This window comes from Conger conger, chromosome 2 (assembly GCF_963514075.1).
Source record: "Conger conger chromosome 2, fConCon1.1, whole genome shotgun sequence".
Taxonomy (NCBI): domain Eukaryota; kingdom Metazoa; phylum Chordata; class Actinopteri; order Anguilliformes; family Congridae; genus Conger; species Conger conger.
The window spans coordinates 17967934-17995623 of record NC_083761.1 but is presented as its reverse complement, the minus strand read 5'-3'; the positions used below and the strand labels follow the sequence as shown (position 1 = coordinate 17995623).

Here is a 27690-nt window from a genome sequence, read left to right as displayed (position 1 = left end):
ACATCGATAAGGAAATGTAGACCACCTGAACACTTGCTACGAATATCAGTAAGTAAGTTGTAGATCAGTTTGGCTATTATTTGAGTTTTTAGCCACATGCAAACAGGATGTGGACTGTTTAGTTCGCTGCTGTAGTAGTATTGCTGTTGGTACTAATATTATTTGAGGATTATTTAAGTTATTTCAGTGAACCTATATATACACTTACTGAGCACTTTATTAGGTAGACCTGTACACCAGCTTGTTAATGAAAATATTGAAGCAGCCAATCATGTGGCAGCAGCTAAATGCATAAAAGCATGCAGGGTTTGTCTGTTACTTCATTAGAGGCAATGTGTTTCTCTGTATAATGCATAATAATGCTAAAAAGGCTGTCTCAGGTTAACAGCTGTCCCTGGCTAGCCCCGTCTTAATGTGCAAGTGACTGATTTGTTTGCATAATGAACCAAATTAACATTGTCCCTCAATATTAAACACAGTAGTCTCAAAAGAACATCACATAATAGTATGGGGGCAACATGGCTCAGGCAGTAAGAGCAGTCGGAGGGTTGCCGGTTCGATCCCCCACCCGGGCTGTGTCAAAGTGTCCCTGAGCACCCAAATGCTCCTGATGAGCTGGTCGGTGCCTTGCATGGCAGCCAATCGCCATGAGTGTGTGTATGTGAATGAGAAGCATCAATTGTACAGCGCTTTGGATAAAGGCGCTATATAAATGCCAACCATTTACGATTTATATACAATCAGTGAGAAACTTATTAGATAGATCTGTACACCAACATGTCAATGCAAATATTTAATCAGCCAATCATGTGGCAGGAGCTGAATGCATAAAAGCATGCAGGCATGGTCAAGAGGTTCAGCTGTTTTTCAGACCAAATTTCAGAATGGGGTGATTGTTGGTGCCAGACAGGGAGGTTTGAGTATCACAGTTGCTGAGTTTCAAACTGCTGATCTCCTGGGATTTTCACACACAACAGTCTCTAGAGTTTGCAAAAAACAAAAAACCTCCAGTGAGCAGCAGCTCTGCGGGCAAAAATGCATTTGTTAAGGAGAGAGGTCCCTGAGTTTTTCAATCCCACAACTGTGGGCATACAGGTCACGTGACCCTGTGTCTCAATAACCTAGAGGACTATCTGCCAGGTCCCCTTGTTTGAACACCTACATAAACGTTGTCTTAAAATAACCCTCAAACCATAAAAACACCCAGCAGCCCACGCTGTGAGCCATAGGAATGCAGGGGCATGTCTGTTCATCTCCATTTTTTATGAAACGTTTTTTTTTTGTAATTTTTTAAAAATAATTGTGCTGTCTGACTACAGCATACCAAAAGCACTGGCTCGCCACTAAATTCCCAAAAACAAAAAGTAAAAACAGAAGTAAAACTGAGCCCTATGAAAACTATACAAACTCAATCCCTTCAACTCTGTTAATTTGCAATGTTCAGTAATGTCCTCTCGTTTGTTTGGTGAGAACACAGACAAACCATGCTTCAGCTTCAGAAATCTTAAATTTTTTACTTAACTTAATAATCTTTATTTATCCAGAAATAAATATTTCTTTGTGATTTACTATCAGGAATGCAAGCAATGCCAAATCTGGTCTTTTTTCTTTTTAAAACCTCAAACTGCCTGAAAGAAACACCTACGAGAGAGTGGCTGCCAGTTCCCATGTCTCTTAAGCTGGTACAAATCTCCCACTTGCCCCTGCAGTGACACACAAATGCACATCTGAGAGGTGCCCCCACCCCCCCATCTGGGCCTGCCTCTTCCTGCTCTCCATCACTCTACTGATACCAAAGGGAGCTCTGGGGCTAAGAGCCAGATTCTCCATGCCACATATAGCCTGTATGTGAATACAGCACTTTGTTTCAGTAGTGCTTTCACACAATGGGAGACCATCTTTTCAAAAAACTTTCCTACACCAAAGAGCCTTGACCAAAGAGCAAAGGGATTGACTTCAGCCTGTTCAGACAGGAACAGATTGTTCCTCAAAAGTATTATTTGGGAGGTCTGCCTAGAAATACACCCCTAAAATAGCATCAAATAATATAATTTCCGCACAAAAGAGGAGAAAACTGTTTCTACATACAGTATACGTATATTCCAAATAGAGTACAATTGAAATGTCATTCTTTTGCTCTATTTCCTGTGCTGTTAACATTCCTGCAGCGCAAAATGAGGAAAATTTGAAATATGTTTGTGATTTATTACAGCTCAGGAATGCTAGCAATGCCATTGTTTAAAGCAAAAATACACCCAGTGTTTCCAGGGAGTACAATTAAACAGAAATTACTTCAAAGAAAATTACAATGTGTTTCTGTTGAACACCGAAGAGTTCATTGAAACAATAATGTAATTAACACTTTGCACTTTGTTGTACGTCGCTCTGGATAAGAGCGTCTGCCAAATGCCATTAATGTAATGTAATGTAACGCCAAAGTCGAACCACAAGTAGCAGTTCCATCTTTTCTCCTTTAGTCCCGTCCGAGGGATAAGACATACCCAAACAGTGCACGCGCTGTTAAGTATCTTCCTAAAATGTTCCCGGTGCCAGAGTGCAAATGAGACGGAAGCGCAACATCTGGGCGCTTTGGCGACGCATACATAATTCATCAGGTAGACCCTCTGAGGCGTCAGTGTCTGCGATGACACAAGCGAGCCGTTATGCACTCGCTCGCTGTCCGGCGGAAGGCCTTTCTTCCCCGGACCGGGCCCTCCTGCCAGTCCGACGGCTCAATATTCCTGGAAAGGAAATGAGATCTCCGAGCAGAATTCCGACCCAAGTGCACTGAAGGGCTCACTTAAAAGCACGGTGACAGAGGAGGGGAAAAAAAGACAGGAAGACTGAAGGAGCAGAGGACAAACGGTACCGCAAAATGGAAGGACACCAAATGAGGGCTTTGGTTGTTTGGAGTTGGCTTCCTACCAATGTGTTCATTCACTCAGTTGCTTTAAAGCAGACTGTACCCTTAATATGACTGCAAAACAATTCACCTACTCCAAACACATTAACGACATTCAATGAGCATCCATAGGTAGTAGGTTGAAAAAGTTCATAGAGAAGGTAGTAAATAGAAGTACTGAAAGACAATAAATTAATGTTTATAATATGAAAAAAGGTTACTAACAGTTTTTCCAATATTTAATACTGTATATTAAGATTATTTGTATGATAAGATGTGTAGATATTTGTATTATGTTCTTTTGAAACTACTGTGTTTATTATTGAGGGACTGTGTTAAATTGGTTCATTATGCTAACAGATCAGCAACTTGCACATTAAGACTTACCTAGCCAGGGACGGCTGTGTTAACCTGAGACAGCCTTTTTAGCTTTGGGAATCTAGCAGCTGTTCACCAAGACCTAGCACTAGCTGTGACCAGCAGAAGACCCAAACAGTGGTAAATCCATTATGCAGAGAAACACATTGTCTCTAATGAAGTAACAGACAAACCCTGAATTCAAAGGCGTTTAAGAAAATGCCCCAGGCAGGGCAGGGCATATTAACGAGCTGATGGGATTTGGTAAACACCCTTTTATCTGGCTTTCTTTTTAACAACACATGCAGTTCTAAAAAGCAAAATGAATTAGTCACGAGGAGAATGCCCTTTGCACCACTTTCTGGGTAACTGGTGGCGTCTCTATTAGATGGAGGCACTCGACAAGTTTCCCTCATTCATGTGGATGCCACATGCCATGATGTTCTTGATTTGAGTTGGACCAGAATCTAATCAACACTGGTTACACTGCAGTCATTGAGAAAGTCAAAAGCAAACGGAGTGATGCTGATGCTAATTCTGACAGATGGTTGACAACCTTCACAGTCACAACTGCAAGGGGCTACCACAACCACCACATCTGCTACTACTGCTGTAGCCAGGCTGACCTTGGAAGAAAAATCACACTGTGACTATGCTGTTGCCTACATGTCTCTATCAGTGGAAGATGGAAATATTGCGTTTAAAGTGAAAACACATGAACGCTGTAGAGACCGGTGTCCGTTGCATTCTTAGCCAGCAATTTAAGAGCAGAGTAAAACGGAGATGGACACGTTGCAGAGGTGCACGCTGAAACAATAACCGCGCCATCACAGCAGTCGGTCCTTCCGCCCCGTCTCCCCCCGGGGGACCTAAGACTGCAGGTGGCGCTGTTTGCACAGCTGAGGAAGTTCCCCACACTAAAGGTGAGGTCAGCGGATCTGGGCTATCGTTCGGGAAGGGCCACGCCCCACTTTCCCAGAATTCCCGCTCCCGTGTGAATGCATTAAGGTCAGGAATTTTCCTTGTGGTTTCCCAGAAACAGGAAGCACTGAAGTTACTAATGTTTCTCACTACATTACAGCCCTTGAAGGTGGCCCTGATTGAGGGAAGTGAACAAGAGCATTTTGAAATATCGAACAAGAAATAATAACTCATTGCAATTCACCAATAAGGGCTATGCATAGAAATCCTGAAAGCCAAAAAAAGGCAGGAAAAGTTTGGGAAACCAGTCACGCCCCTTTCCTAAATATTTTAGAGTTTTGGATACAAAGAAAAAATCTGCCCCATGTTTAAGGCTAAGACTAAATAAATAAGACACGCAAGTCACCTCTCCTTTACTGGCTGCGGCATAGGATGTGGGTTTAAGAAGGAAGATCAGAGTGAATAAAACAGCACTCAGAGATATGGAGGGAATCTCTCTCTTTGGGTCTCACAACCCAGCTGAATCCCCTTTAAAGCAGTCAACGTGTTCCAGCAAGGCAAATGGCGAAAAATGAAACAAAGTTTCTCTAGAAGACGGATATTCTGGGAAACCAAAAACAAAGAGAGCACGGTAACTGATACTGACAACGGCAGCACAATCGGACAGAAGTGTCCTGACTTCTGTTTTTCTGATATCCCTGTAACATTCCAAGCCTTAAGAGCAAAGAAAGAAACAAGAGCGGGGAAGCAAGCCGTGAACTGTCAATGTCAATGGGCATAACACAAGACAAACTGTGTTGCATTTGTTAATTAGATTAAGCTTTTTTGGCTTTTAAATTGTTTATCTGTATCTTTACACAACTGCAGTCAAGGTCTTTCTCTGCTACTTAACACATTTTAGGCCAAGCAATGCTTCACCTTCAGAAGTGCCTTTGAGCCAACTCGGTTTTCGCCCCCAAAGGCTATGCTCAACGGACCAATACAAGATAATAGTCTTTATAATAAAATAATAATATGAGATGCAGAGTGCAATTTTTGCAATTTCATCTTCGATGTAGCCTTAAGTCTAGAATTGTCAACCCGTAGGTACATGACTGAGACCCGGAAGGTTGGTGGGTTAAGCCGGCCCGAGCCATGATAAAATCAGCACAGCTGTTGGGCCCTTAACCTCAAATTGCTCCAGGGAGGATTGTCCCCTGCTTAGTCTAATGAACTGTAAGTCACTTTGAGTAAAAGCATCAGAAAAATAACAAATTATTATTATAGAATTCACTCTTCAATTCTCAAGACAGCCTCAAGAGAATCCTTATAATAACTAAATACACAAATACTAAATTTGTATATCCTTGAAGCAACACAGACCGTGTAGTGTGCCACATGCTTACAAGCTACATTAATTGCTTTTGCGAGTACCTCCTAGATACTACAATTGTATCAAAAATATTCACAAGAATCGAGTTCAGTGTAACATTTCAGAAACCAAGCTTATGAGGACGGCTATTCCACATTGTAAAATTCCATTAGCCGTTTCCGGAAAGCCATTTCCTCTAGAACTACAACAGGAAGCCACACAGCAAAAGTTGTGGAAGAAGAAACACTCAACAAGAGACAAGCAAAATTAAATAACTATTTGTCACATTGATGAGAGCAATAGAGGAAACATTAACCGCACTTAGTTCAATCCATATGTTGTTTTCTTTATGGTAGCAATCTATGGCTTGATTTGTATTTGTAAGTTGAAAATCACATCTTTTTTAAGTCCAAATCTCTGGTCATCCAGGGGGGGATTAAAATACAATTACCATCAAGCATTTCACCAACATCCCATCTGCATCATGGGCAATTAGGCCACAAAATATTTTTCATATTAACCAAGAGTAGAAGTCTGCCACCGTCACCATCACAAGTATTTTTTCTAAATCCTTCTTGGCTTACATTCACCACAATGTTTGTAATGTCACCTGCAGATATCATAAATGCATTTTGTACTTCTTAAAATAGCAAGGCTGTTAAAGCTTTTTAAACTTTGCATATGTAACAAATAAAGGTATTGCTATTTTTTTTAATTGAGTGAAGCATCTGCGTTCACTCAAATACTGCATTGTTTCACGGTAGCACTTGACAAAGGTCAGCACAAATGCTGAAGCAAACTCTGAAGCCATGCAGAGGATGAGGGCCTGGCTGAAGTCTAGTATTTATTTCATCAATCAGTGGAGAACTGCCATGACAAATAAGAGAACCACTGTGAACACAATTAAACAGCCCAGTGGCTTTATAGAAAAAGTTGGTGATTTTGTATGTCCCCAGGTTATGTTATGTGAATACAAATCTATGAGCATGCTAGCAAGAATTCAGTAGGATGGGAAACAATCATTGTAGCCACATGGCCACATCCTGATGCAGTGGCACATCAAATCCCCAGTTTCAAAACGAAGGTGATGTGTCAGAAATTCTGCAATGCACAACATCCTGTATGACTGGTACAGCTAAACAACGCTACCTTACTATTTTCTAAAATTGTTCTCTGTGTTGTAAGCTTTGCTCTACGCATGTACACCTCTGGAGAACGCTGGGAAAATCTTGTTGATGCAGGCAGTTTGAGCGTTCCGCCCTAAAAGCACGCTTCCACGCTCCACTCATATGAGATCTCTGTTTTCACCCCTGCAGGCTAATGCTTTTTTTTTATTCCAGATGAATGTTTGGATCGCGATGCAAACTAGTATGAACATTCCCCTAATCCTGCTTTTGAAAGGAACTGCAACTGCTGTAATGAAGGAACTGGACTTGTGGCTAAAAAGCTACAGGTTTCAATCCAAAATTGGAAGCTGTTGCTCTGGCACCCTTCAGCAGGTTACTTGAATTGCTCAAGAAAATATCTCGAAAAAAGGCTGAGTATTTCTTTGAAAAACATCTTAAGCTGGAAGGGAGTGTCTGCCAAGAAAATGATTACAGAGATAGTAAACAGTTAGCCTACTCGTATTCCTCTATATAGGAAACAAGATTTTAATCGTGTCTGTATATAGGAGGCCGCTCAAGAGAAACGAGGCCCCACCCAATCTGATGTCTCCGTCTATATTGTGTATGTAGCCTGAAGCTTTTTTGGCTTCCTTTCCTCTTAAATAATTAACTTCTAAGTTGAGTAAGTTCCAACTGACTCCATTTAGATTTTTGGGTGGGGGTGGGGGTACCCAAGGTTCTGTACAGAAAGAAACAGTCATCTTAATCAGAAATTAACACAGGTCACAGTTCTGGCTGCAGGATTTTGTACGGTTTGGATGTTCCAAGTAGACAATAGGTCTCACTATAATTCTAATACCAGTGGCTGTCAAAATATGGAATGATTATAGTGACACTGAATTGTAACAGATACCAGCTGAATGATTATACATATCATTGATTCACTAAAACCAAAACAACCCAACTTTTTCATATTATACAAGACATGTAACACAATCTGACACAGTGAAAATATAATGTCCCCATCCCATATGATTCATATCCACACAATGTTCTTGTAGACTGCAGAACACAATGCAGATGCAACACTTAGAAAATTACATTCTTGAACAGCAGGAGTGCATTATGAATCCATAAGTATCGTTACATGGCAAGGCAGCTCAAGTCTCTGTCCTCTGATATAAACAGTGCTTTGTTCTATATGAGGGGTCCAAGGCAAAAGGAAAAGTGGCTTTCCATTGAATGTCTCATCTGTTGTCTTTCAGCTGAAAGGGGATAAATCCATTTTCGCTCTTAAGCCCATTTTTTTTTAAAGCCCTGTAAAAATGGTCTTTAGAATTACAGAATTAAAAGTAATTCACAAGAAAAGGAAGTTCTGCAACCTTGTGCAATCTAAAATGTAGTCTTGTGAAGCACTTGTTCCGAATGATAACATGTTACAAAATGGAAAACCGATCAACTGAAGACAGCGGACACTGAAAATTGCAGCCCAAGGGTGCACTTACATGGTTAAAAGCAATCCTGTAAGACATCACATATTCATTCAGTTTGAAGCCCTCACGGAAGATTGCCAGGCAACGGCAAATGCTACAGAAGTGAATTCATTGCCATTGAAGCGTGAATACCGTAGACATTAAGGTACTTTTCATTTGTACGGAATATATATATTACAAAAAAAGATATGCTAAATAAACATATAACAAACAAAAAAAAAATCAAACCGATAGTGTCATGAAAGGATACTTTTGTCACTTTAGCGGGCTGATGTTCTAATCTCATACACTGGCGCAGATTCGTGACACCATAATTGCATAGCCTATTGACGTTTATACAAATAGCCTGCATAATTTACGGTAAGAAGGTATTCCAGATATTGTAGTCCTTTTTTGTTTCATGATTTCGTATATTATTCATTGTAATTGTATTGTTTGTTTCCGATGTAGTGAGGAAAGCGAAAAGGACTAGCTACAATATTGTGAGAATGGTATCTGTTCCACTAACCCACATTCACTGTACATTAACTGTATTCTCTGGTTGTCAGACCCTGGACAGACGTCGCTGTTTACGCATTAGCTTAGCTCCTGGTGCTGTCATGACAAAAATCACAAGTGACATAACGAAAGGAGACTGATCTATATGAATGAATAAAAACTCAATCAAAATGCATTTCCTTTAGCACGCCCGTTGAAGAACTGACGCATGTTTACTTGATTTGTTTATTTCGCTTTTCTTTTTCTGTTTTACATCACTCGCTACAAACACGCCGAATGTTGGTTAGCTGACTGGCTACCTGTATGTGATGGAACGCGATTCTGAGAGCACGAGTCATTTTCCATTTCAAAACAAATTACAATTGATTAGCTACACTATAGTATTGCTGTCTACTAATCGAGAAATTGATGTAAATATTCAATAAGCGAAATGATTCTCTCCTATTCTCATTTAACAATAAACCGCCCACAATCCCTACCAATGGATTTTAGGTTATGGCTCTTACCGTACTGTGGGTGACACTTGCCCAATTAGGCTAACAGTGCCAGCGAGGGAACGGAGAAATCCTATGGACCGACCAGAGCAGGGGAAATATTTTCTGTAGTTCTGGCTTGCTTGTGTCGAAAAATAGGTAATCTTGTTCAAATGACTTCCACTCCACACTGCTGTCAGTGAGTAGGACTAACCCACCCGGGTATTTTCTTCCGAGTAGCTGAAGAGAGAGAGCCGCCTGGCGCTCCTGTGCAAAACAACATATGCGTAAGGCCAGTGGCACCTCGGGGCGCAAAAAATCGGCCGCACATTCGCTTTACTGTTTTACGTTATTTCATTTCGATTATTTAAAATCTTTCCACCAAAAGTGGCAAGTAATGAATGTATATTAACACAAATCAGAAGCAGCAAACAAATTATTTATAATAAATAACGATGCTTCACGTACCACAAATTAATTCTTTCTGGGGTTTTTTTAATTGAGATTCAATTTACTGCTATACGAATAAGGATAAGGATGGTTTACCAGATTATTTACTAAAATTAGTCATTTTTCAGCATGAATAGTTCTTGTTTGTACTATTACAAATTTGTAGCCACTGTATGGTTTTGAGGGTTTAGATTTCAGGTTCAGAATTATACAAAGAAACAGGGCCATCTACGGGTGAAAAATGCAATAACAAATGGGCTCATTTTATGTTGGCGGGATGCTGCGCTTTAATAAAGATCACAACAGAATAAACCAGAATATAAAATACATTTCACAAAAAATATATGATTTATGATGATGGTGGTGGAGAGCGCTGTCTAACACGTCAGTCCCAAAATCTCCAATATAGATGTTCAACTGGGTTGAGATCTGGTGACTGCGAAGGCAATAGCATATGATTAATTTCATTTTCATATTCATAAAACAATTCAGTGACCCCTCCTGCAGTGTGGATGGGATCATTGCCATCCTGGAAGAGTCATCATAGGATAAAGGTGATCACTCAGAATAACTTTGTATCAATTTGCAGTGACCCTCCCCTATAAGGTGACAAGTGGACCAAAACCATGGCAGGAAAATGCCCCCCACATATAAGAGCCACCAGACCAACTCATTGGAGGGGTCAAGTATTCAGGCCTGGTGCATGCTACACATGCACTCACCCACTTGTTGAGAAGATGGTGAACGATGACTCATCTGACTGTTTCACTTTTGACTATCACAGTATAATTCTGCATTTACATTCCCAATCACCTGAAGAATAGTTTCTATTCTGGTTTTCCTTACGTATCACGGTTATCAAATGTACGCTTTTGATGACAATTTCCAAACCTATTTACTGATGTCTTTCCCATTGATCTAAATGTACATGTCACTTTAGTCACCTGCAGTCTGTGGCCCAATAATGAACCCTCTTTCGAAGTCACTTGGATATTTTACAAATTGAGGTCAACTGGGCCTGTTCAGCTTTTTCACAGAGCATGATAGGATGTTAATTGCTTAATTGTAGCAGTACACCATATAGAACTGTCTGCATTTGTTATGTTTCTCCAAAACTCAGTCCTGGAGTACCCCTGTGCATGCTAGTATTCATTCCAACTTCCAACTACAATTGCAATCCAAGAATTTTAACAAGCTGTTCATTCTAATTAATTAGGTGCTATTCACATTTAGAGGGATTACTTACCCTCTTAAACCACATTTTGTCAAATAGGTACACATACCAGGAAGAATAAAATCCCCATGTTCATATTGTGCTTATTGAGCTATATTGCAACCAATGCATACAAAATTGTATAAAAAGTGGTACATTATTTTTATTTTTATGATGAGATTAAAGACTGGATTGAATCAGTAGGCCCCTATTTGGTGAAAGTGATGACACCTGTCTGCCAAAAGCAACCATTTGAAAGCTAATGAAGAATTCAAAAGCAAAGCAAATGATGAAAAAAGGCAACCCTGTTGATACGCTTAAGGAAAAAATTACAAATGTTTAACTACCTAATTAACTACCTTATTATGAACCTATTAGTTAACCTCAGTCTTGTTATGTAATTGTTTGCAAGATGGTGCAATAGGCACAATATGAACATGCTAATTTTATTATTATTCCAAAGCTATTTCTGGCATAATGTGCTTTAAGATAAATAATCAATTTTAAGATGAAAAGGACCTAATTAAGATTAACTGGTTGTTAAAATGATTCAATGGCAACTGATATTGGAACAAAAACCAGGATTCTGGTTTTTCACAGGGTTACTCCAGGACCGAGTTTGGGAACCCCTGATATAGTTAATTGTGCATTAATACAATAATAATTTTGTAAGCAAGATGTGTAAAACATATTGTAATGATCATGTATAGGATTCTATGGTCTGTTTTTTGTATAAAGTGTGCCCATTGTGCTGCTGATCTCATGTGGCCCATAGTGGACCAGACAAGAGTAGGACAGAGGGAGATACAAAAATTCTGGATTGCACCAGCGTTTTGGTTGGAGGAGTGGGGAGGAGAGAGAAAGCGCACTAGCAAAAATAAACCAAAAATCTTTGTCCGTCCTCCTCACGGGTTCAGGGAAAAAACAATAAACGGAAAATAAGAAAGGCAAAATAAAGCAAACCAATCTGCAGCTTTTCAGCTCTGTAGCTTTTTGTTCCACCTCCACAAATACAGCTCTCTCGTACAATGACGGCGGTTCCCGGTCTTTGCCACCTACTGTGCTAAAAGAAGCACACATTTACAAGCCTGGACTGATTTGCAATGTAGTCCTGGTGTGTGCCTATTTAACCAGTAGGCATTGGCCTCGGATTGCCCTGCTCCCTTCCTGCAAACCACGCTCTTGCCACATACATATTCTGTAATACTCTCCTAATAGTGATGTACATATGGAGGTTGTATTGTATAGAATTTTTTTCCACTTTCATGAGAGACATCAACACGTTTGAAGAATGTTCTTTTAATGTGGCCTTCGTTTAAAAATAGTCTTAAATTCCAACATGTTTAAATGCAGTAGATCAAGGGTGCACAACTAGAGCTAGTTTTTGTTCCAACCAATTACATTAACTTACTTTTCTGACAGCTCTATAAAATATTGTATAAAATGTTGGTTCACTCATTCATTGTGCATGCATGTTTCTTTCTGCATACATGTATACATTCTCTGCATATCTTTCACCTCATGGAAACATGCCTGTTGGTTAAAATTTACATAGTAAATCCTTATCTTGGATTTTATGGCATTTATTTTACAGTGGGACTATACCTTTACATTATACACCACACCCAGTCCTCTAGCAGCATGTATTTAAAATATTGTAGTTAAAAATTCATTTGTGTACCATGTTATTGTTTCATATGTTCCCCTTTTTTCCAATCATTATAACTTTTGGCTAGGATCAGAGGAAAGTGACGCTAGGGCACGAGACTAGCTTCAATGGTTGGGTCTAGCTGATAAATTGGACACTTTCACTATCATATGGAACCCCATGCCTCAGACATCTTTAGCCGACTGCTTAGGCAGGGACTGCAGATACATTACATTTTATTTAGCAGTTGCTTTTATCCAAAGCAAAATACAATAAGTGCATACCCAAGGTCATTAGAACAACTAACTAACTTCAGTTTTCAACTGCAGTACAGAACAGGTTGGATAAGGGATAACTCACAAAGAATCAGTTGTCAGTTTCCATTTCAACCAAATCGCAACCAATCTTTTTTTTGTTGTGAGTTGTGGGTAAAAAAGTGCAGTACAGTTTTGCTAGGCCCTAGAGCAATGACATTACACAGACAGTGATCAGGCAATATATTCTGTATACTAGGGATGAGAACATTTGAGTAGAAATCAGATCATACACATTAGCCTTGAAAAACGATATGACAGTGCCAGGCAAAATGTTTGGTCATGCTACACAGCAGCACAATAAATGGCAGATTTCCGGGCAGACATACTGTATATCATACCGTTGGCAAAACACCTGACTGGTGAAATTGTACCTGGGTATCAATCTCTCATATCCCCTTTATGATGTTTGACAGTAAACACAAGCCTTGACAACCCCTCATACTTCTGATCAAAGTTCACAGTCATATCACTTTATGGCCCAGCTCAATGTTCACATCTTGCAGCAGTTTCTCATCCTTGGGAAAACTTTTAGCGTAGAAAATCCATTTCGGGAACAGTACGTGCTTTTAGGAGTCCCGGGTAAAAGACGCGGTTTTGGGATACGGGGAACTGAAATCGGAAGATTGTGAGAATGCCGTCTTCCAAGAAAACCTTACACTTCCTGACTAGTTCCCTGGCCACCAGCGCTGGTGTCGGCATGCTGGGTTATGGGATGTCAACCCAGTGGTCCGTTTCGGAGATGAACTGTTCGCCTCGGGGAGAACAGAATTTCACCGGCACAGCAAATGTAAAGTTCGAGCTTTTCTCGTGCCAGCTGGCAAAAAGATCGTGTCCCAGCTTTAACACCGACGGTAATTTTGAAGGTATGTTTCACCGGTGGTTCATCTCACTGCTTTCGGAAGAGATTCATGTTCTTGTGTGTGTTGTTGAATGATGTGGTTCACAAATAAAGCTAGCATTCAAATTTGGCTTTATATTGTTTAGTCGCTCAGTTTTGTCTCTCCATAACTGATTTTGAATTCATAAGCCCAATTATGGTTGTACAGATGAAACACTCTCCCTGCTGAAGAAAACAGCTCGAGCTTGGTTTTAAAACAGCTATTAGCAGGTCGACCAGCTCAGATCAACTCCCTGCTCAACGTGGTTTGCCCCGCTCGGGCCATGTTTTGAAATTGCTAGTAGCTGATCATTTCAACCTGGTAAGAGCAGGATTTCATTGTAGGGCTCTTTCTCTCCTTCAGTTTTTGAGCTACTCGCCGATGTTGGGGGAGCTTCTTTCATCCTTCATGCCATCATCATAGGCCTCTTAGCCCTCACCTTACTGAGCTCAGCATGCAGCATACTGATCACTCTCTACAACAGCGTCAGCAACCCTTACCAGACCTACATGGGACCCTTGGGCCTGTACACCTGCAGCTCCATCAGTAGTGAGTGTCTTTGTGCTTTAATATTGGAAAGGGTGCATGTCTGTGTGCATGTGTTTGCATGTGTGTTGGAGGGAGTTGTTGTTCTATCCCAGCACTAAAACAACTTGCTCAACAAGGCAGTTTCGATTTGACACTATTCATGAGTGTAATCTGGTGCCATAGTGTTTGGTTAGAACAAAAGCCTGTCCCCACACCAGCTCTAATATTGGACACCGCTGTGGTAACTGCATGAATGAATTGCATGATTAAAGCTGTGTGAGAGAATTACAGTATAAACGTGACTGCTAATATAGTTTGTGATAGCAATGGAAGCATACTGTATAAAATAAATTAATATGTGAAGGGGTAAAGGTGGAAGCCATGTGTGTGTGTGTGTGTGTGTGTGTGTGTGTGTGTGTGTGTGTGTGTGTGAATATTACAATATCTCATAGTCTGAAAACTAAAATGGCTCAAACTATGTTACACAATCCGTGTTTGTCGTCTGCGTACTGCACCTGATAAACCTTTTGCTCTTTCACAATTCTTTCAGGATAACACCTTCTGTGATTTCAATCCACGAATTCATTCATCCACTTTTTTGACTAATACAGCCTATTAATATTCTAGTGTTTACTACCTCCCTCTGATAGTGTCTTCAAATGGCCCGGTTTCTTACAGGTGTCCTTTCGCTTTTGGTGCTGGTTTTGTTCCTGATAAACACGCTAGTGGTCGGCGTGCCTCAAGAGCTGGTTCAGAGTAACGTGGCAGTGGATCTCAAGGACATCAGTACACAGCTGCAGGTGGGATTCTACCTGCTGATCCCTTTCATGGTGTGCAGTGTGTTTGCCATCCTGTGTGTCTTCATGTACGAGCACTCAGCCTACACCCAGAGGAAGGAGCAGCAGCGGCCTACAGAGGACGCGCCCAAAGAGATCATGATGTACTGACCGTCGGCAAATGGCCGCCAGAAGACTAGAGCTACGGTACATGACCAGAGGATGGGGATAATGTCAGCTTCCTCCCGTCAAAGTCTCCGCAACCCTGTCAGCGACGCGAAATCGACAGAAACATGGGAAGATTTTCTTTGTGGAAGTCCATTTTTATACTTTTTATTGTGGGTTACCCATGAAAGCGGTCGTAAATGCATTTTTCCACAAATCTAAGAGCTGAATGCATGGAACAATTCACTTTCTGCTACCTTTCGCTGTTTATTTTAATAGGTTAAGGCAGTTTCTATCGAGCCTTCTTCCTTATATCTGACTAAATCGGCATCATACGATACACTCATAAATCACAAAAACTTCTTAAATGATCATTGCTGCTTTCAACGTTGTTTTTGAACACACTTCAGTGAATCAGAGCCAGAAATGAGTACAGATATATATTATGAGACAAAAAGGACATTTATTCTGTCAATTATGAGTATATTAAGATTACATAACATTATTTATAAATACAAATCTAGCTGTTGGGTCTGTCTAGAGCAGGGATACTGAAATCTGGCCTTTGAGGCCAGTGGCACTGCTGGTTTTCATTCTTCCCCTGTAATCAAGACTGATTCTAGTCACGTTAACCCTTGTGTAGTCTTAACATTCTGTGTACTCCCCTTGCCCTAAGGGTAAAAAATACCTGCCTTCACTAAACCCCTAAAATAAAGCAACTTAATTTAAATTTTAATGAATTGAAGTATATTTTGAATGAAGAAACAACCTGCCACTCATCACAAACTTTGTCATCAAATTTCAAGTTGAAATAAGATAATTTAGGGGGTTTTCTCTGCTGTTAAACATAGTGACTGGTCATTTTTTACCTTTAAGACAACACAAAGGGTTAATTGATCAATTAACTAGGCAGAAAATAAAATCAGCTGTAATACTGTGATTTTGTGATCTAGAGTTTATAAGCAAAGGGACTCACTGTGCCTAAATCAAGGGTGTCCAATCTTATCTGAAAAAGTGTTTTAGTGCCAGCCTAAAACAAAAACTGGCAGCCGCAAAGGCCAGATAAGATTGGACACCCCTGGACTAAATAAAGTGAGTAATTCTGGTTATTAGCACTAGCACCATCTGAAGGACATGTTGTGGCTTATACCTTATGTGGAGTTCTGGACACCCCAGCCTTATCTTAATAACTAATTTACAAATGTATTCATGTTGACCAAACATCATTAATGTATTTTCTAACGCTGTATAATGCAGAGTTAATACACTAATGAATCGTTTCTAACTGCACAGTACTAAATGTCATTGGAAATTATTGTATTGTCTCCTGGTTTGAAAATATATTTAATATATTTATGATATTTCATATCACTAAGTGAATAAATCGTCCTTTTACTTTTTCATTCTTAAAAGGACACTGTCAATAATTTTGTGAAACATTCATATAGTTTAGTGTTCATTACAGCACACTTAGTTTTACAATTAACAGACACATATAAGGAAAAACAGTGACCTTCCAAAAACTATTTATAGACTGGTTTTCTCTCAAGGTACAGAGGTCAGGTATTCTTGCTTATACAGTATATCTCTTAAAATCTCAAGGTGATTCCACCTGTCCATAAACCAACTACCAATCATTTACAACCCTCATTTAATATAGCCACTCCTTATAGTTGCCATCTGTTCTAAATTTAGTTTTTATAGAAGAAATTCTATGTGAGAATACACATTTCCGCCTGCTTTAAATCATTAAGATTTGAGGGATGGATAAGAAGAAAATCTATAAGCCTTCTTTCATTCAAACAGGAGTTATTCCCTCTGGTGATATTCCAGAGCCGTTTGTTATGTAAAACAACTGAATATCTGCTGCCCTCTGCTGGCTGAACACTTACACTCACTGAGCACTTTATTAAGTAGACCTGTTCACCAGCTTGTTAATGCAAATATTTAATCAGCCAATCATGTGGCAGAAACTAAATGCATAAAAGCATGCAGACATGATTCAGCTGTTTTCCAGACCAAATGTCAGAATGGGGAAGAAATGTGATCTAAGTGACTTCGACCACGGAATGATTGTTCGTGCCAGACAGGGTGGTTTGAGTATCTCAGAATCTGCTGATCTCCTGGGATGTTCACACACAACAGTCGAGACAACAACTCTGCAGAGAATGTTGGGGAAAACAAAAAACATCCAGTGAGCAGCAATTATTTGGACAGAAACTCAGAGAGGTCAGTGACTGATAAAAGCTGACAGGAAGCTGACAGTAATGCAAATAAACACACATGCAGAGCAGCATCTCTGAATGCACAATGCATCAAACCTTTAAGTGGATAGGCTACAGTAGAAGACTAATGAGTCTAATAAATACCTAATAAAGTGCTCACTGGGCAATTAAGTAATTTCAAATTCTTTACATTATTAATGGGGGAGTGGGGGGTTGGGCAAAGGACACTTTAGAAAATAGAAATTGTTCCATTGGTTGTCATTCAGCTCTATTATTGTTGTTATTATTTTGTTATTATTTATATTTTTAGTAGTCTGAGCTGATATTTGTATTATTACAAATTAATTTATCATTCATGTAAATTCAATACAAAATATAATGTTACACTTTTCACTGATCTTACTAAGGATAGTCAATGCAATGCAATTTCTTAAACTGAATTTCTTAAACAACGGGGGAATTAGATGTTTGTCATGGGTAAATGTAAGCACATTAAACACATTGACATTCACCCAATTCATTTCTCAGGGTATGCAACTGCACAATTATTAATTGTGAAAGGAAGCAACAGAGAAATATAGGAAGAATACGGGAATCACTAGGAAATGGAGAGCTGTCAGTATTAACCGGACGTTCACGTCACGCCTGTGTTTTCTCCCTGACTGATATTTCACATCTGAGAAAGTGATATGAGCTGAGGCTAGTTGATAAGCTGCTAAAATAAGCTTGGTGTAAACTTCAGTGGGACATTTCAGCTTAAACAGATCACATTTCTTTGAGGATCAGCTCAGAATAAACCTTTGTGAAAGTGTGTGTTCTACTGAAAGGTTTGAAAATGTAGGAAATCCCCCCTGCCCGTTGAAGAAAAACACACATAGCATCAGTTCTAAGCTTATTGATTAGCAACCGCCTTTCTCTTGGGCAAATCTGATAGCTTACATTCGAACAAATAGCCATTTAAACAGCCATATGTATATCTGCTATAAATGGTAGATTCACGTATGGCTCAGGGTACCCTGAACAACTACGGTACACACAATATTTGATCATGAAGCTCCAACTATAATTTTGTCTCCAACTATAACCTGAAAGTTGGAATAAGAGTAAATGTTCTGAGGTAATATTGACTGGTGCTGTTTTCTGATGGATGGGTTCAATCACCAAATACAAGGCCTGTGTTTTGCATCATGAATCCAGGGTGAATGCATAGGATTAGGAGGGGGAGGAGTCTTCATCCCAATCCCATGTGTCATCGCTCTGAGGTCTGTTTGTACATGTGATTCCTGGCACTTTTCCACAGAAAAACCCCACAGGGCCCATCAAAGGAGCTCAATTTATCTCACCATCAGACACCTCGGAGAAAAGAGGTCAGATAAGCATGAACACACATTCACCAGAAATACCTTGGAAATAGAGACATATTTTTGTTTATCTCACGTACATAGAATAAATGCTCCAATCCCAACACCAGATATATTTCAGGAAGGCAACACATTATTCAAACTATACATTTTACAGATTATTGTCTTCAGTGCCTTTAGTAATATGATACTCAAGCCACTTTGACTAACTTTGAAGATTTGTGTCATCACGGATCTTTTCTCTTTTACAGCAGTGATTTGTTTGTCAGGTTAGACATTATATAAACTAATTATAGTCTTAATTTTTTTGTCCACTCAGACAGTGCATATAGATGTACAACGCATCTACTGTAGTACACATGTATGAATTAAAAACATAAATAAGTGTTGCTTTTAATTGTCAAAAAGTGCTGCAGGTCTAGTAGCCTACAAGTATGTACACTCACTGAGCACTTTATTAGGTAGACCTGTACTCCAGCTTGTTAATCCATCCATCCGTCCATTTTCTTAACCCGCTTATCCTGAACAGGGTCACGGGGGGCTGGAGCCTATCCCAGCATACATTGGGCGAAAGGCAGGAATACACCCTGGACAGGTCGCCAGTCCATTGCAGGGCACACACACCATTCACTCACACACTCATACCCACGGGCAATTTAGACTCTCCAATCAGCCTAACCTGCATGTCTTTGGACTGTGGGAGGAAACCGGAGTACCCGGAGGAAACCCACACAGACACGGGGAGAACATGCAAACTCCGCACAGAGAGGCCCCAGCCGATGGGGATTTGAACCCAGGACCTCCTTGCTGTGAGGCGGCAGTGCTACCCACTGCACCATCTGTGCCGCCCAGCTTGTTAATGCAAATATTAAATCAGCCAATCATGTGGCAGCAACTAAGTGCATAAAGGCATGCAGACATGGTCAAGAGATTCAGCTGTTTTTCAGACCAAATGTCAGAATGGGGAAGAAATGTGATCTAAGTGACTTTGATCGTGAATGACTGTTGGTGCCAGACTGGGTGGTTTGAGTATCTCGGAAACAGCTTATCTCCTGGGATGTTCACGCACAACAGTCTCTAGGGTTTGCAGGGAATGGTGCAAAAACAAATGCAGGCATAAACACGTTGTTAATGAGAGAGGTCAGAGGAGGAGGCCAGTCTGGTCAAAGCTGACAGGAAGGTGACAATAACGGAAATAACCACGCATTACAACAGTGGTATGCAGAAGAGCATCTCTGAACACACAACACATCAAATAAGTCTAATAAATACCGATTGAAGTGCTCTCTAATTGCATTTCAGTGGCACAGCCTTTATATTAAAGCCACTGGATAGCATGGTTCTGTCTCTAATGTCTTTTTGTTTTATTTTTATAAATATTATTTTATTAATTACACATTATATACAGCAGGCAGTTCAGAAATGAGGAGATATGTCTCTCTGGAAGAGGTGGTAATGGTGTTCATGGCCTTTACGGCAGGTAAGGCTGAGATGAAGTGGGAATCGCATGGAAGGAGTGCTGCGAAGTGCTGCAGAGAACAGATCAATATTGAATCCTGCTGGGAGATCCATGCTCCACCCCACAATGCCCTGCCAGCCCTTGTAGTCCTGCTTAAATCATTTGTCGGTGTCTGAACCCCTTCGAGTTCGGCTCTGCCTCGACTAGGTCTTGGCTCCAGCGGATCGCAAATCAAACCAACCGAATAAATGCAACTTGCATAAATCAATGTTGAGCGAATGAACACAGCTCGGAGTCGACCGAACAGATGCAGCTCATGCAACTCAAAGCCAGCCAAATGAAGGTAATTTGAGGTCAACTTGAGCAGAAGGTTTGGGACCCATCGTACATTCAAATGGATTTGGTTAATAAGATCCCGCACCCTTTTGAGAGACCCCAGTAGTTTTCCACTGATCTCCACTGGTCTCTTTCCACATTTTAGTCTTGGGTCACAGATGAGTCAGATGAACTGGACTGAGCTGAGCTAAGCTGAGCCAGGTAGGATGGACTGGCCTGGCTGGGTTGGGACAGGCAGGGCTAAACTGAGTTTAAGTAGTCTGAGCCGAGCTGGGCTGGCCTGGGGTAGGCTAACCTGCACTGAGCTCCCTCCTTTGTTTCATCTCCCATCAAATATGGACACAACCATTTTCCACGCCCCTCAAACCTCCATCAAATCTCCAAGGCCTTCTCCGTTTCACGGCGAATCAGATACGTGCCTCTGGTTTCTTCAAAAGGGACACGTGAAAGCGTCTCGAAAGCGCACAAGAAAAGGGGGTGGAAAACGTGTTTTAATGTGGGGGCTTTCTAAGCCCGCTCATTAATCCTGCTCACAATAAACCCAAAGGCTCCTCTGAGTCTCTCCCTTTTATCCCTGTGACCAGACCTCTCCAGGCTCCTTCTGCAATCCCACGGGCCCACGCCGCCGAATCCGATACGCCAGCGCCTGCCAGAACACGGGCGGGACCGCGCAGCCACATCAAAGGCTTCCCGCGGATAATTAGCCGCTTCAAATTGTCTTCCAATTTGCGCTAAAAAGGAAGACGTTTGCTCGTTTACTTAAAGACCTTTAAGAGGTTTTCTGTTGATGAGGGCTTCCCATTGATGTTGTCTGCATGTGTGCAAGGTCAACACAAGTTGTACAATGCCCAGGTGGCAGGGAGTCTTGGGGCTTTACACTCTTTGACGGGGGATGGGGCAAAGGGGGTGCGCACTGATCATAATATAGTCAGTATACTCAGTGTTTATGGTGCAATTACTGCATTATTGTACATGAATGCATGATGTATAACATAACAGCCATAGAAGCAGAACAAACTAACACTAAACAAACACATTGGTTGACCTCAGCAAATAGTCTGGTACTTAACCAGAGAAAAGCGACCACATTAAAAAAAGCACCACATTTTTTGTTACTTGGACTCGGAATTCCGGAATACTGTTTTGGCTGTACCGCCAGGCCATTTTTTTATTTGGGAATGTCGGTGGAAAAAGCGAGAAGACCTGCTTCCTATTGTCATCCAGAGCCTGGGATAAAGCGCATGGCAGACCAGGGCCAGTCCAGAGCCTTCCTCTTTCATCTGGTTTGTCAACAAATGTTGAATGAAAGCGCGGCTAATCTCTTCCTCTCTCTCCCCCCCTGCTCCCGTGCCGCAGATAAGGTCGGGATTAGGCAGGGTCGAGCGCCCAGGCGGCCTGCCTGTAGGACAGGGTTAAAGAGAAGACCTCTGTACCGATGACACCTTATCCCCCCGCTGCCCGCATTGCACCTTCCCTGTGAAATGGACACCTCTGACTGCGGGGCAGGGCGACGGCCGCAGCCAGCCAGGATATCAGGAGACAGCAGAACGAAGCTTTCACCCATGCAGGAGGAGCCCTCTGGACACAGTGTCGAAGAAGAAGAAGAAGAAGAAGAAGAAGAAGAAGAAGAAGAAGAAGAAGAAGAAGAAGAAGGGAGGGAATACAAAACAGTGCAAATAAATGTTTGCATCTTTTCTCATACCCCAATGCCCAATCAAACTAAATAGCCTTAAAGCACAAATTAAAGAAGCAATACACAAATTTAAGATTAAGATATTAATCAAAAGCAATTCTTAAGCAAATATTTTATAACCGGGTCAAAAACAACCATGGTTGTGTTGACTTCTCTTCATTATGTGGTTCTCTCAATTAATCAGCAGAATGGAACATTTTCAGGGTGGGTTTGAGCAATGTTTGTGTACTACCCTATGTTCTTACCTTGATGCAAATCAGTCAATATGAAGCAATATGTTTCTGTCTTTTATGTCAGTGTGTGTGCCTCTAATTGTTAAGTTAAGGACAGATTTCTTTTTTTTGCATGTGTTGAATTAAACATTCACCCTTTAAGGCTTTTCTGTCCACCCCAAAATACAAAGTCAGATTAAGGCCGATATAATATTGAACAAATACTGATGTAACATTGCTAGCTCTTGTCGAGGTTGGTCCTAGGGCAGGTAGAGGTTCAGAGAATCCTCACACTCCCACTCTCCTCAACACCCCCTATGTTTGACTTTTCAAAGGACACTGCAATCCTAGTATGTGTACTAAGTCCCTTTCTATATATTTATTTCATGAAAACAGGGCAAAACAGGAGCCACATGATCAGATAGTTGACAGAAATTATTATATAGCACTTTTTACGACCATGTTGTGATACAACTCATTGCAGTTGACAGTTCCCGATAAAGATTTGCAGTTGGTTTACACCTTTTATTTCTGTGATTTAATCTGCTGAAAATCCTACTGACAGGTAAATGTGTTTCTGTCCTTTTTTCCAATTCAGCACCCTTTGTAAAATTCTGATGGTTCACTGAATACATATTTCAAATTAAATAAAATAAATTCATGTATTGTGGTTAAGGTAGATGACTGGGACCCGCAAGGTCAGTGGTTCAATCCCTGGTGTAGCCATGTTGGGCCCCTGGGCAAGGCCCTTAACCCTGCATGGTCTCCTCCTTAGTCTAATTAACTGTACATCGCTCTGGATAAGAGTGTCTGCCAAATGCCATTAATGTAATTTAATGTAATGCATTACTCACCAGATGTATCTCAACACCTGCATTAATAAGCGACTAAATAATGCAGGTTATCCCAATGACCTTTCAGCTACCAAACTATTGATTTCACACAAAATCCTCTCCATAAAAATGCATTCAACTGTTATTTACATAGTCAATTAGTGCTTTTTAAACAGAATAATTGAAAAGATCCTGACCCCAAAAACAAATCAAACTTAAACAAACACTTTATCCAAAAACATCTAAACATTTCTTTCAGCTTTTCTGGCTTTGAGAAATGAAAAGAAAATAATTATCATAATAATAATTAGAAATGTATTAATCCCTACACACCACAGTATAATCAGGCAAACATTTCCCATAATTCCACCCGCGTCTCTGGGATGAAGCGCAGGCTTCAAAATCTCGCCAGAAGTGCATCGTCGTCGCCCCAGTGTGGCTTATGCTGCGTTAAGGGGCCCCAAAATACCTCCTTTTGTCATAAACTTTACCTGGCCTTCAGATGGGTGACAAGCGGGGTAACTTCCTTTACTGCTCCATAGCCCATTTCTTCTTCTCCTGTTTTTGGCTGAAAAGACTCGGGAGGTTAGATCATGACACGGCTTCTCCACCCACCCTGTGTGGCCGGTCCCCTCAGGGACCAGCCCCTCTATGATCAATTTGCCAAAAAAACCCTCTCTCTTGTGTACCTACTCCACACAAATGTATCCGTTTTGCCTACCTGTCAACTGCCTGTGTCAAAAGCAGAATCTAACGCCGAAAGGGCTTTTTCAGGAGCCTTAACCCAGACCTCCCAGAGTGAACGGTTATCCAAGAGCCTGCGGTCAGTCTGAGAAAAGATGAACACCTTAGCTTTTTACCCTTATTTCTATCCCACATCCCACCCACACACATCCCAAACCATCTTCAGATCCTGGTCACCACAACGACACCTGCGCTAAAGAGCAGATGGAAGATCACCCATCGTTCTTGAGTGACAATTTCCTCAGCCTCTGACAGCTGTGGAAGGGGTCAAGGTGTCTGCGCTGGGCGCTCCGCGCAGCGTCGGTGCGAGGAGAACACACACACTGCCCCGGTCCCGCCTCAGGGGAAGGGGGTGCTGGCACACACACCTGGGATTTGAGGAGAACAGCAATTATGCCTTCCTGTTCTGTGGCTTTAAGTGAACATTAAAACACAGAACATTACAGGGGGGAAATGATGAGTAGCTTAAACACTCAAATTTCTGACTCCACAACCTGGGCTAGATCCTTCTCCTTCTATTCCAATCAGCAGAAACAAAAATGATAATAAAAAATATGGAAACTGTTGTACATCACACCCACAGACTGACTATAACATCATCGGGTGGCAGCTTGGTTTGTAGCCACACAATGCGTATGGGTACAAATGACAGCGATACCTCCAGAATATGAAGACAGAGAAGTACCGCGCGGCATGCTAACACACATCTGGACCCTGCTCTGTATGCGGTAAACAAAGCTCAGCTGAGCACTCGAGCTCCAGGTACAGGAAGCGCGTTAACACGTTCATCTCCAGGGCTGCTCCCCAGGACTCCTGCTGTGCACGCTGACTCGGATAAGCTCGGCTGGCAGAGGAAGATACTCGCTGGAGGTCTACACAAGCGCCTGGCTGCACAGCTCTAGGTCTGCGGGTACATCAGAGGCGTTAAAGTACTTGTGATACACCAGGCCTTCTTCAGTCCACTGCACTGACAGGAGAAGAATCCGGCATTTTCCGTGTTTGAATCCATAGGAGCTCACTCATGTCGAACTCACACTGCGGCGTGGGGGCGAGAGGGCAAACAGAAGTCGAGGCGTGCACAGACAGAGAAAAGGAACCAGGTGATTTGTGAAACAGTTGCTAAGAGGTTTTCAAATATGTCATTTCTTCACAGCTGAGATGGGAGTCTACATTCAGGAGAGTTTCCTACTCATAGTCGTCAGCTCATCCTGTGGAAATATACTTACGGGCAGGAATAGGTTAACCTTGCACATGACATAAAAATAGCAGCCACACCGCCAAACAAACCCTGCTGGTTACTGTACATGAGGAATTTACAGGAATAGAACTTCCTCAGTGCTATTTTTTGCATATGCTGTCTTGATTTCCCCTTCCTTGTTTTGATCGTAAAAACAACTTGGCGCACAAAGCATAGTTATTAGCTTCTGTGTTGACAAGCAAATTATTTATTTTTACAGTGTCAATCTGTTCAGGCACACTGCATGAATGTATAAATATATAAACACATTTATGTGATAAAAGAAATACTAAAGTATCTTGGGGTGCAGGTGGTGTTTGTTACCCAGTACACTCTGATTAATTTTTGATGTTACCCTATATAACAACTGAAAATTAGGTTAGCCATCAACATGCTCTATCAATGAGGCACCAGATAAAGAGTGATGGCTATTGCTGGTACAAGCGGTACCGGGACTCTCAGACAGCAAAGTTCTTGTTGTCAGTTCAACAGCACTACAGGAGAATTACATTTTCAAGCACCCTACACAGGTACCCACCCCTCACCCCTCCCTCCCTACTGTCCTTCTCCATCAAGATCTCCCCTTAACACCAAACTGCAATCACATCTCACAGTTATTCCCGTCTTTATCCCTTGCTCCTCAGAGACTATTTACAGGAAATGTTCTCAGATTGGCTCTGAGGTAGTTCACAGTTTTGCCTCAAAAGTGATATGTCTTTCCTCACACGATGTGCCTTCCACCTGATAGGGGAGAGACAGGCAGGAACCTGACTTATCTCGGCCATTAATCTTAATTTGTCAAAGGGGGGTAAAGGGGGGCAGGCCCACCAAGTAATTGTACCCCTCCGCTCCATTAAAGTGTCACTCCCCTGTTAATGGGAGATAAGATCTTCTCCAAACCACCTGCAGCCATTTCTCCACTTTAGCTCTGTGCTCGCAGGCCATTGTGGGGGTGTCACAGGCTCGACTCAGACCTTTGGCGGCGGATAGACCAGGGGATTCATAATGATTTGGACTCCTCCGTACAATCCCGGCTAGGGCAGGAGTCCAATCTTTTTCTGTTAAAAAAAAAAAACTTTAAAAAACATGAATGGTCGTTCGTGGCAAAGCTAGGTTATGACATCCAGTGAGTGATTGTCCGTCAGTGTGACGAGCGGTCGGACGTGGGCACTTTCCCTGCTCTGCTGTGGCCCGACAGGCGGCTGATTAACGGGGACGTGATTGGCAGGCCCCATCCGTCTTCCGCCGCGTTCGACAGGCGAGGAGAGACGACCAGTCGGACGACTCTGACTCCGACTAATTTACGCCACGTTCCTCTGACCTGGCCGGTAGAACAGCTACCGCCAAACTGTGGGGATGTCTTTCTCTTACATGAGCAGAAAAATAAACAGGTTTAGGTTTCAGGAGAGTTTTGCAATGAATTATAATGATTTACTTTATTTTCACTTACAATGCATTCAATAGAGATAGCGTAAATCACTGGGGATGTTCAGGTTATTAGTGAGCTGCTGCAGGCAATTACAAAGATTGTGCATGTTATAGACATACAACCCTACTGTGGCCATATATTTCCCACCCATCTTATCAAGCCAAGTGAATTTTAGTGTATTAACTGTATTGATCCTAAATGGGCCCTATGCAAATTAAATATAAATATTTCCCGGCTTGTTGCTGGCAATCCTCAGTGTTAACCAATGATGTACCCCCTATAAAATATTAACACGTTCTGCAAATGGTATGTCTATTTTCCTGTAGTGATGTGTGATCTGAGGTTTTCTGAAAATGATCTCATCAGAACAACAGAGCCATGGCTGAGTCATAGGAGGAACGAGGAACTCCTCAGGACAAACTGCTATGCAAACAAGATGGCAAAAGATTTTTTTTAAAGTCAGACCTTTTCAAACTATTGGCTGTTCAGAAAAAAAACTGCCTCCAGAAAAACTGCCTCTAGTTTTGTTCCTCAACAGAGATATCAGAGTACTTGCAAAAGTTGAATACAGAAAGTGAATATCTAAAGTGGAGTTCATTCAAGGATAAAGGCATATTTGCCAAATATTAAATCAAATTAAATGTGACTGTTCTCATTACAGTTACAAATAGCTTAAGCTCCCTTGATTGTAACAAAGTAGTCAATCATGTAAAGTAAACAAACATCTCATGGAAATGTATCGATTGGTTACCCCTAAGCATCAACATCCTCTTGTGAACTGTGGTAAAGATTGTCATCAAGAGTGCAATTAATGTTGTCATTAACAAGGCAACACGGGGGGAAATAAAAATACTGTTATAAAATGCATTCATTCTCAGAATGTCTCAGGCGTAATGTCCCCAGAAGCCTTAACTTTTGCTTGGAGGATAGCTTGCTTAAGGGAGGAAAACATGTACTTTTTACCTCAGAGTAGAAAAGGCCACTTCCACGCAGGTAAGAAATGAGGAGTAACACCATAATGAATTGTGGACGGTCTGCAAACCATACTTGTTCTAACAACTATAATAAGTAGCAAAAAATGAATC

General features: G+C 41.3%; 2 protein-coding genes across 3 annotated transcripts in view; one reads left to right on the top strand and one right to left on the bottom strand.

Moving 5' to 3' along the window:
- The window catches only part of ptprea (protein tyrosine phosphatase receptor type Ea), a 72661-nt gene extending 63375 nt beyond the window's left edge, over nucleotides 1-9286 (bottom strand). The window contains exon 1 of one of the 2 annotated variants that reach the window (XM_061228123.1): nucleotides 9135-9286. The gene's annotated coding sequence lies outside the window, so the exon portion shown is untranslated. The remainder of the gene's footprint in view (nucleotides 1-9134) is intronic. The other variant, XM_061228139.1, reaches the window with a different exon arrangement.
- Nucleotides 9287-13360: 4074 nt separating this feature from the next.
- Nucleotides 13361-15126, top strand: LOC133118297 (clarin-3). Its single transcript, XM_061228169.1, has 3 exons — nucleotides 13361-13592; nucleotides 13971-14156; nucleotides 14814-15126. The coding sequence occupies exons 1-3, from the start codon at nucleotides 13361-13363 to the stop codon at nucleotides 15080-15082; spliced, it is 687 nt and encodes a 228-aa protein (XP_061084153.1). The 3' UTR covers nucleotides 15083-15126.
- Nucleotides 15127-27690: the final 12564 nt, after the last annotated feature.

Excerpts from the sequence above, each read along its gene's own strand:
- LOC133118297 (XM_061228169.1), top strand. The coding sequence starts at position 13,361 with ATGCCGTCTTCCAAGAAAACCTTACACTTCCTGACTAGTTCCCTGGCC. Across the intron at positions 13,593-13,970 it reads CACCGACGGTAATTTTGAAG|TTTTTGAGCTACTCGCCGAT; the intron begins GTATGTTTCACC and ends TCTCTCCTTCAG. Across the intron at positions 14,157-14,813 it reads CACCTGCAGCTCCATCAGTA|GTGTCCTTTCGCTTTTGGTG; the intron begins GTGAGTGTCTTT and ends GGTTTCTTACAG.